At 58.3% G+C, this 8,847-nt stretch overlaps 2 protein-coding genes across 3 annotated transcripts; one reads left to right on the top strand and one right to left on the bottom strand.

Annotated features, from left to right (window-relative positions):
• Window positions 1-979: 979 nt before the first annotated feature.
• Window positions 980-3,660, top strand: DAZAP2 (DAZ associated protein 2). The gene is made up of 4 exons (XM_034071520.1): window positions 980-1,051; window positions 1,904-2,025; window positions 2,644-2,880; window positions 3,244-3,660. The coding sequence occupies exons 1-4, from the start codon at window positions 1,039-1,041 to the stop codon at window positions 3,370-3,372; spliced, it is 501 nt and encodes a 166-aa protein (XP_033927411.1). The 5' UTR covers window positions 980-1,038; the 3' UTR covers window positions 3,373-3,660.
• Window positions 3,661-5,660: 2,000 nt separating this feature from the next.
• Window positions 5,661-8,418, bottom strand: SMAGP (small cell adhesion glycoprotein). Of its 2 annotated transcripts, none has more exons than XM_034071510.1 (4): window positions 8,338-8,418; window positions 6,572-6,828; window positions 6,145-6,222; window positions 5,661-6,060 (listed from the first exon to the last, which is right to left on the bottom strand). In XM_034071510.1, exons 2-4 carry the CDS (start codon window positions 6,600-6,602, stop codon window positions 5,888-5,890), a joined length of 282 nt encoding a protein of 93 aa, XP_033927401.1. In that variant the 5' UTR covers window positions 6,603-6,828; window positions 8,338-8,418; the 3' UTR covers window positions 5,661-5,887. The 2 variants fall into 2 exon arrangements, with proteins under 2 accessions (XP_033927401.1, XP_033927402.1); XM_034071511.1 differs by having other exon boundaries at window positions 6,145-6,219; window positions 8,338-8,417.
• Between the last annotated feature and the right edge of the window lie 429 nt (window positions 8,419-8,847).

Genomic DNA, 8,847 nt, shown 5'->3' with positions numbered 1-8,847 from the left:
ACCCCTGCTCCTTGCGCATGCGCTGTAGGAGCGCGGATGGGTCTGGTCCATGTCCAACCACCTAACTCCTGTATCCTGTATCCTGGTGCTGTCCGGTAGGGATGAGCTCAGCACCGTTATCTGTTAACCAGGCTGCGTAATCAATAAGTAGGTTATAAGTAGGTTATAACTAGGTTATAAGTAGGTTATAAGTAGGTTATAAGTAGGTAACCAATCAATACCCCCTTGTACACCCCCCATACGTTTTATCTAACCCCCTTGGACACAATAAGCCACATTGATTCCAATGTCACTGAGGCAGGAACAGGGGGGGTTCCTCAGCCACCCCCAGGGGTCCCGTTCACAACCCCCTTACACCCCCATACCCTGTATGTCCCCGCCTGGGGACCCCCCCTTCACCAGGGGCACCCGGACCCCCCCCTCAGACCGTGGCCCCTTTAAGAGCGATCGGCCTCGCCCCCACCTGGGGACCCCCCTTCACCGCGGCCCCTTTAAGAGCGCTCCCTCCCGCCTGGGGACCCCCCCTTCACCACGGGGCACCCGGACCCCCTCAGACGGCGGCCCCTTTAAGAGCGCTCCCCAACGCCTGGGACCCCCCCTTCAGACCGCGGCCCCTTTAAGAGCGCTCGGCCTCGCCCCCACCTGGGGACCCCCCCCCCTTCAGACCGCGGCCCCTTTAAGAGCGCTCGGCCTCGCCCCCACCTGGGGACCCCCCCCCTTCAGACCGCGGCCCCTTTAAGAGCTCGGCATCGCCCCCACCTAGGGACCTCCCCCTTCACCGTGGCCCCTTTAAGAGCGCTCCCCCCCGCTTGGGCCCCCCCCCTTCACGTCGGGACACCCGGACCCCTTCAGACCGCGGCCCCTTTAAGATAGCTCGGCCTCTCCCCCCCTCCCCCCCCCCCCCGAACGCGATGACGCAACGCCGCACGCTTCCTGCCCCCACCCCACCCCCACCCCCCCATCCCCCCCCTCCCGCAGCGCCGCGGTGACACCGAGCGGGGAGCGCGCGGCGCGGGCACAGCGGGAGCCGCCGCCGCCATGAACGGCAAAGGCAAGGGCCGGGCTCGGGAGCGCGCCCGGTTCCACCGGGACCCCTCCCCCCCCTCCCCTCCCTGCCCTCCCCCCCACCCCCCCCCCCCAGCGGACCCTGCACCGGGGGACGTGGCCCCTTTAAGAGCGGCGCGTGACCGCTGGCGCGGCCAATGGGAGCGGGGTGGGGGGGGGGGGTGGGAGGGGGCGCGCGCCGGGTGCCATGGCAACGGCTTTAACCATGTGGGCGCCGGAGGGGGGGGGGAAGACCCTCCCCTTGTGACGTAGGACGCGGCGCGTGACGTAAGGGATTCCCCCCCTATTACGTACGAGAGGAGGTGGGGGAAGCCCCCTCGGTGACGTAAGGGGGGCTCCGGAGGGGGGGGGGGGCACCCCGGGGGTGGGCGTGACGCAGGGGGGATAGAAAGGGTGCGGGAACCCCCCCCCGATGACGTAGGGAATCCCCTGGATGACGTCAGAATGGACCCCGTCTTATGGGGGGTGCGGGAGCCCTTCGGGGTGACGTCACTGGTGGTCGGGGGGCACAAAGGGGACCCCGGATGATGGGGTTTGCAGTAGGGGGGATCCCTTTGCTATGGGGGGGATCCCCCAGGGGTAACGTGGATGGGGGCAATTCTCCCCACACAGAGGGGGGGAGTGGGGCAGGGGCACCCATGGGCGGCATGGGGTAGTGGGGGGGACACCATCAGCCCCCCCAGGTCAGTTCAGGCTCTGCAGCAGGGGTGATGTGTGGTACCCCCCAAACCCTGGGTCTGACCCCCCTGTCCCAGAGGAAGGGGTTCAGTTCAGGCTCAGGGTGATGTGTGGTACCCCCCCCCCCAAACCCTATGTCTGACCCCCCTATTCCCTGCAGGACAATATCCCACCCAGCCCTCCTACCCTGTGCAGGCTCCGGCCAGTGCTGCCGTGTACCCACAGAGTGTGCCCCTGCCGCAGCCACCACCATACACGGATGCACCTCCTGCTTACTCCGAGGTAGGTGGGAATCTGCTCCCAAGGCTTCGTTTCATCATGGAATGTGTTGGGATGAAGGCAAAGGGAAGCTCATCCAGCCCCAATGCATCCCTATGGATCCCTTCCCATGGAGCAGGATGCTCCAATCCCTGTATCCTTGAGCACTGCCAGGGATGGGGCAGCCACAGCTTCTCCATTCCACATCCCAACACCCTCATAGGGAAGAGCTTCCCCATATCCCATTGAACTCTTCCCTCTTCCCAAACTCCTCATCCCATCCCTGCATCCCTCATCCCAAGCCCCTCTCCAGGTTCCTGCAGCCCCTTTAGGCACTGGAGCTGCTCCAGCCCTCACTGCATCCCCATAGCCTTGCTCCAGCAGCTCCATGTCCCCCTTGTTCTGCTGCCCCACAGCTGGATCAGGATTGTGGGGGGGGTCTCCATGCAGCAGAGGGGCAGGGTCCCCCCCAAGCTGCTGCTCACACTCTGGGGGTGCAGCCCAGCACTCAGGTGTCCCTGCCCATGGCAAGGGTTGGAGCTGGATGAGGTTTAAGGCTTAAGGTCCCTTCCAACTTCCATCATTCCATGAATCCATGAATTACATCTCCCAACTTCCTTATGTGCCTTCTTCCCTCCCCAGCTTTACCGTCCCAGCTTCGTGCCACTGGGGGCTGCCACCGTGCCCACCATGTCTGCAGCATACCCGGGGGTCTTCCTGCCCATGGCCCAGTCAGTGGCTATGGGGCCGCTCGGCTCCTCGGTGCCCATGGCATATTATCCAGTGGGACCAGTGTATCCACCGGGATCAACAGTGCTTGTTGAAGGCGGCTTTGATGCTGGAGCCAGGTTTGGAGCTGGTGGAGCCGCCAGCATCCCTGTGAGTATGACTTTGGCTGTAGTATGGGATGTCCCATCCCTGGTAGTGTTCAGGTTGGATACAGGGGCTTGGAGTGGAAGGGGTTGGAGCTGGAGGAGGTTTAAGGTCCCTTCCATCCCAACCTATTCCATGGTTCTATGACTGTAAACCCCTGTGTGCTTCAGCATTGGGTGTTTGGGAGATGTCCTTTGTTTCCCAAACCTGATCCATCCTTTGGGCCAGGAGCAGGCTCCTACATGTACCTGTTTAACCTATGGGTTCCCATCAGCTCCTGGGCTCTGTAGCAGCAGGGACATGAACTGGGAGCAATGACTTTGTCCCATTGACCCCAGTTATCCCCTACCTCTCCTTTCTCCCTTCCAGCCCCCCCCTCCTGGCTGCCCCCCCAACGCTGCCCAACTGGCTGTAATGCAGGGAGCCAACGTCTTGGTGACACAACGGAAGGGGAACTTCTTCCTGGGAGGCTCAGACGGCGGCTACACCATCTGGTGAAGGAGGAAGGGGAATGGGGGGGACAGGGGGGGGACATTTGTGTAAGGAAGACATCACATCCTGTCAGCACTTCTCACGATGTAACTGCTTTAGTCCATATTAACCTGAGGTTGCAGAGTAGACACGAAGCGGTGAGGGCTCTGTGGGCTTGGTGCCTGCAGGCATGGTGGGGTGAAGCACACTGGTGATGCTGGTGAAGCACTGGTGATGCCGGTGAAGCACTGGTGATGCTGGCGAAGCACTGGTGATGCTGGTGAAGCACTGGTGATGCTGGTGAAGCACTGGTGATGCTGGGGAAGCACTGGTGATGCTGGTGAGGCACTGGTGATGCTGGTGAAGCACACTGGTGATGCTGGGGAAGCACTGGTGATGCTGGTGAAGCACTGGTGATGCTGGTGAAGCACTGGTGATGCTGGTGAGGCACTGGTGATGCCGGTGAAGCACTGGTGATGCTGGTGAAGCACTGGTGATGCTGGTGAAGCCCTGGTGATGCTGGTGAAGCACTGGTGATGCTGGTGAAGCCCTGGTGATGCCGGCGAAGCCCTGGTGATGCTGGTGAAGCACTGGTGATGCTGGTGAAGCCCTGGTGATGCTGGGGAAGCACTGGTGATGCTGGGGAAGCACTGGTGATGACGGTGAAGCCCTGGTGATGCCGGTGAAGCCCTGGTGATGCTGGTGAAGCACTGGTGATGCTGGTGAAGCCCTGGTGATGCCGGCGAAGCCCTGGTGATGCTGGTGAAGCACTGGTGATGCTGGTGAAGCCCTGGTGATGCTGGCGAAGCCCTGGTGATGCTGGTGAAGCACTGGTGATGCTGGTGAAGCACTGGTGATGCTGGTGAAGCACTGGTGATGCTGGCGAAGCACTGGTGATGCTGGTGAAGCACTGGTGATGCCAGTGGTGCCTCTGTTGGAGCGGGAGGGGGGGATTGATCCATGGGATGAATGGGAGCTCAGCAGCTCTGCCTCTTCCTATCATTCACTGAGCATTGGGATGGGTATGGGAGTGGATCCACTTCCCCCTTCCCTTCCTGCTCCTCCGGATCCATTGCACCCAGAGCCACAACCACCAGGGCTTCCCTCCACTAAAGGTACTGGGAAGAGCAGTGATTCCCAGCAGCAGGCAGAGCATCCCAGCCCATCTCCCTTCCTGACCTCCCTAGGACGGATCCTGGGAGCATTCCCTGCTCGCCCATCGCTTCCCTGCGGGAAGGTTTGAGGCTCTGGGATTGGTTTTAGACACTCCAAGTAACCTTGGATTCCTTTGCACACTAGACCTAATCAAAGCCAAGCTTTGGTGCCAGAAACACATGCAGCTCATGTTCCTTTCATCCAGTGCTAATGAGGCTTTTAGAGCCATGCTTAATAACCACAATGCTTTCAAACTCAACCGGTGTCTTGACACCCAAACTCCTTCAGGCTGTTGGTCAAGCAGAGCGGGTGTTACCATCTGCACAGCATCTGTCCACCAACACCCGAATGAGCCGGGTCAATGGCTTGGGGTCTGAACGCATACTTAAAACAATGAAGTCTTATTAGGGGTAAGAAGAATATTTCAGGGATTCTCCGTGTTTTGGGTTTGGTTTTGAGGTGTTTTTGTTGTCGTTGTTGTTTTATGAAGACAAAAACCAGATTCAGATCTATTTTATCTTGAGGTTTCAGTTGAACCTAAACCTGTCTCGTCCCCGTTGTGTTTAACCATCAGGTGACTGTTAGGAAGCTCAGCATCGCGTCTCTGTCTACACTGTGGTGCACTTAACTTGTGGATTTTTTATACTAAAAACAAGTAGAATAAAGACTATTTTGAACATTTGGATGAAGGAGCCCCCTTTACATCCACCCCCTTTACATCCACCCCCTTTACATCCACCCCCTTTACATCCACCCCCTTTACATCCACCCCCTTTACATCCACCCCCTTTACATCCACCCCCGAATAACCCCCCTTGGTGCTGCCCATCGCAAGCCCCTGCACCCACTTCCTCTTCACTGGTGCTTGTGAACTTCCCCTTTTAGGGGGGTTTGGGGCTTGGGTGCAAGGAGGAAGTGCCTTGAGCAAGGAGCTGCTCCTTGCCCCAGCTTTGTTCTGAGCCCTTGTCTCCACCTGCCTGAGCCCATGTGCTGGGATGAGCAGCCTCAAGGCTCATGGGCTGCAATGGGGTTGTCAGTGCATGACCCATCAGCCTGTGTTACCCATAGGCTTCACCTCCAACTCCTCCATATCCATCACCCCATCCCATAAGAGAACTTAATGTGGGTTTGGAGCTAAGGGCAAAGCAAATAACAGGGACTCCTGTTTGTCACTGGGTTGTATTGGAAGGCACTGCAAGTGCTGGGGGTGATGCTCTCCTCCTGCCCTCAGGGCAGGCAGTGATGGGCAAAGCTGTGACACACCTGGGGGGTTTCCTTCCATGCTTGGCTTAATAAATTAAGGAAAAGAACTAAAAAGCAGCTTGGAAATTCCCAATTCCAGGAAGTTTGACCCCAGAGCATGAGGGGTGTGCGCTGGAGCTGTGCCTTAGATGAAGTACTCCTCTTTCTCCTTGGCTGGAGCATCCTCCATCTGCATCACCACGTCAGTCTCTGCTGCCGGCTGTTCATAGGTGAGGTAGCTGCCTTTGTTTCTGTACAGGTAGATGATGATCACCACCAACACCGTCAGCAGGGTGAGGAACACCAATGTGATGACCACTGCCGGGAGAAAGCAGAAGGGGTAACCCATGGGTGGTTGGTACCCTCGGTAAATGGGGTGGATGGGGCAAGGAGAAGCCCTACCTGCGATGACCACGGTGTTGGCGTCCTCATGGAGAGGTGGAGGGTGAGCCTTCTTCAGCAAGGGGGTTGTCAGCTCTTCTTACATCATAGAATCATGGAATGGTTTGGGTTAGAAAGCACCATAAGGCTCATTCACTTCCAAGCCCCTTCCTCCTCCCACTGGAGCAGGTTGCTCCAAGCCCCATCCAAGCTGGCTTGCTTCATCAAACCAGGAGAGAAGGGTTAGGGTTGGGGTTAGGGTTGGGGTTAGGGTTGGGGTTAGGGTTGGGGTTAGGTTTAGGGTTAGGGTTGGGGTTAGGGTTGGGGTTAGGGTTGGGGTGAGCAAGGCAAGTCCTGAGCCAGACACAGCCGGATGGAGCAGGCAGTGGCCCTGGGCAAGGTCTCACCATTGCATGGCCATAGGGCAGAGCTGTTTTGGGGCACTCACCTGCAGTCAGAGGGGGCTGATCCCCTTCCATGGCATCGGCTCTGGGCTCCTTCAGAGCTGCCACAAGACAGAGCACAAGGGATGGATTCCCAGAGCCGGGAATGGTCAGGCAGCTCCAGCCGGAGCCAAGGTCTTGGTAGGGAATGCTGGAAAATCCAGGTGATTCCCTTTGTGATTCCCTCTTCCAATGGCCCCAAGCTCCTCCCGGATCCTCCCGTTGCCGTCCCGGGATCGATGCTGCAATGGGAACGTCCTTCCTGCAATAAGGAAGCTGCTAAACCACGACCTTCATCCCATTGGGATGCAGTGCACGGGATGGGGGATCCTAAACCTGCAGCCACATTGGGATTCATTCCCAGCTCTGGCCCTACCCCATTGTGCCCCAGTGCCCTCGTGACTTGGAGCTTGCACAACATCCCCCAGCAGTGGTTTTGCTTTCGAGGGCTGGGAAGAGCATTTCCCCCTTCCCAGAGCATGGGAGAGGTGTGGGGAGCATCTGCCCCCGGGCAGGGACCAGTACCTAGGCTGGTGCACACACCAGCACCCCCAGTAACTTCACCCCGAGCTCAAGCCCAGGCTGGTACAAGGCACCAGCTCAATAAACCCGGCTTCATGTTAAACAGAGCTTTGCTTTAAACCCGGCTTCACTTTAAACCCGGCTTCACTTTAAGCCTGGCTTCGCTTCAGATCCATCTTTGCTTTATACCCATCTTATTTTGAACACAGCTTTGCCCTAAACCCAGTTTGCTTTAAACCAAATATGCTTTAAACCCAGTTTGCTTTAAACCCAGTTTAATTTAAACCCAACTTCGCTTTAAACCCAGTTTAATTTAAACCCAACTTCGCTTTAAACCCAGTTTAATTTAAACCCAACTTCACTTTAATCCCAGTTTTGCTTTAAACCCAGCTTCACTTTAAAGCTCATCGGGCTCCTCCGGTGCCAATGTCTGGGCGCCAGGGAGCTTGAATGCACTTCCCAAAGCCAACCACAAGCTTCGCCCCGAGCAGCTTCAGAGCAGGACCAGGGTCACATTCCCACAACATGGAAGCTTGGGATGGAACAAGGGCTTTTTGGGAAGAGTTTAGCATTGCCAATGGAAAACACACAGCAGTTCTGTGCCCACAACACCTGGAAATGGAGAGCTGGGACCCAGCAGAGGCTTAAACCAGGTGGGAAGGAGCTCCATGGAAAACCATGGGATGCGTTGCTGTGCCAGGGTTACCTTGCTGGGCCGGGATGCAGCCTCCAGGGGCTGACAGGGATCAGTGACTCATATCCCGGCGCACAGGATCCCATTGGATCTCTCCATGTGTTTTCAAGCTACGCAGGGGTTGGTTAAGAACCACCCCATCATCTTCCTCATTCTTGCTCCCAGGCCAAGTTGCTCAAGAGCCTTTCCCACAGCAAAGCTGCAGCTCTGATCCCTAAGAACTCCATGCGGGATGCTCCATTCACAGCCCCCATTCCCATTCCCATTCCCGGTGAATGGAGGCCGGGATGCGCACAACATCCCTGCAGCTCACCCCCACCTCTCCTCCGTACCCCGGGTGGGTACCCCAGGATCAGCGCTCCCCTCTCCCCTGCAGCTTTCCCAATGGATTCCCTGTTTCTACCTCTGTCTGCAGCAGGATCCACCCGAAACCCACCTGGAAGCCCCCAACCCACATCCCGGTGTCACCCGAACCAGCCTTGAGCATCCCTCGTGGGTTCCCCCATACAAACCCCCCCCCCGGAACGGTCCATATCGGGGTCCCCCCGTTCCTACCTGCGGCTTCCAGCACCATGTGCGGCTCCGAATGGGGCCCGACCAGAGGCGTTGCCCTTTTCCTGCCTCACCTTTCCAGTCCGGCCGGGAACACCCCCCCCGTTAACCCCTTGTGCGCTGCGGAGCCGGCGCAGGGATGGGATGGGGGGGACCGGATGGAGCAGCCTGAGGAGAGGGATTTGGGGTCCCCATGGGGTGGCTTGAGGGAGTGATTGAGCCCCAGTGTGGGGCTGCACCCCCAGAGTGTGAGGGAGGGGATCCTGCCCCTCTGCTGAGGGAAGGGGAGAGCTGAGAGCAGCTCCAGAGCCTGCAGGGAGCCGGGAGAGGGGCTTGGGATGAGGGATGCAGGGGTGGGATGAGGAGTGTGGGAAGAGGGAAGAGTTCAATGGGATATGGGGAAGCTCTTCCTCATGAGGGTGTTGGGATGTGGAATGGAGAAGCTGTGGCTGCCCCATCCCTGGCAGTGCTCAAGGACACAGGGATTGGAGCATCCTGCTCCATGGGAAGGGG

The sequence above is a fragment of the Melopsittacus undulatus genome, chromosome 21 (genome assembly GCF_012275295.1).
Source record: "Melopsittacus undulatus isolate bMelUnd1 chromosome 21, bMelUnd1.mat.Z, whole genome shotgun sequence".
Lineage (NCBI taxonomy): Eukaryota > Metazoa > Chordata > Aves > Psittaciformes > Psittaculidae > Melopsittacus > Melopsittacus undulatus.
This window is presented reverse-complemented; position numbering and strand designations above follow the sequence as displayed.

What these genes read in the sequence shown, in the direction of transcription:
- DAZAP2 (XM_034071520.1), top strand. An exon ending in CACCTCCTGCTTACTCCGAG is followed by an intron (nt 2,026 to 2,643) that starts GTAGGTGGGAAT and finishes TTCCCTCCCCAG; the next exon opens with CTTTACCGTCCCAGCTTCGT. An exon ending in GTGGAGCCGCCAGCATCCCT is followed by an intron (nt 2,881 to 3,243) that starts GTGAGTATGACT and finishes TCTCCCTTCCAG; the next exon opens with CCCCCCCCTCCTGGCTGCCC.
- SMAGP (XM_034071510.1), bottom strand. Translation starts at nt 6,602, where the DNA reads ATGGAAGGGGATCAGCCCCCTCTGACTGCAG. An exon ending in TCAGCCCCCTCTGACTGCAG is followed by an intron (nt 6,223 to 6,571) that starts GTGAGTGCCCCA and finishes CTATGATGTAAG; the next exon opens with AAGAGCTGACAACCCCCTTG. An exon ending in CAACACCGTGGTCATCGCAG is followed by an intron (nt 6,061 to 6,144) that starts GTAGGGCTTCTC and finishes TTCTCCCGGCAG; the next exon opens with TGGTCATCACATTGGTGTTC.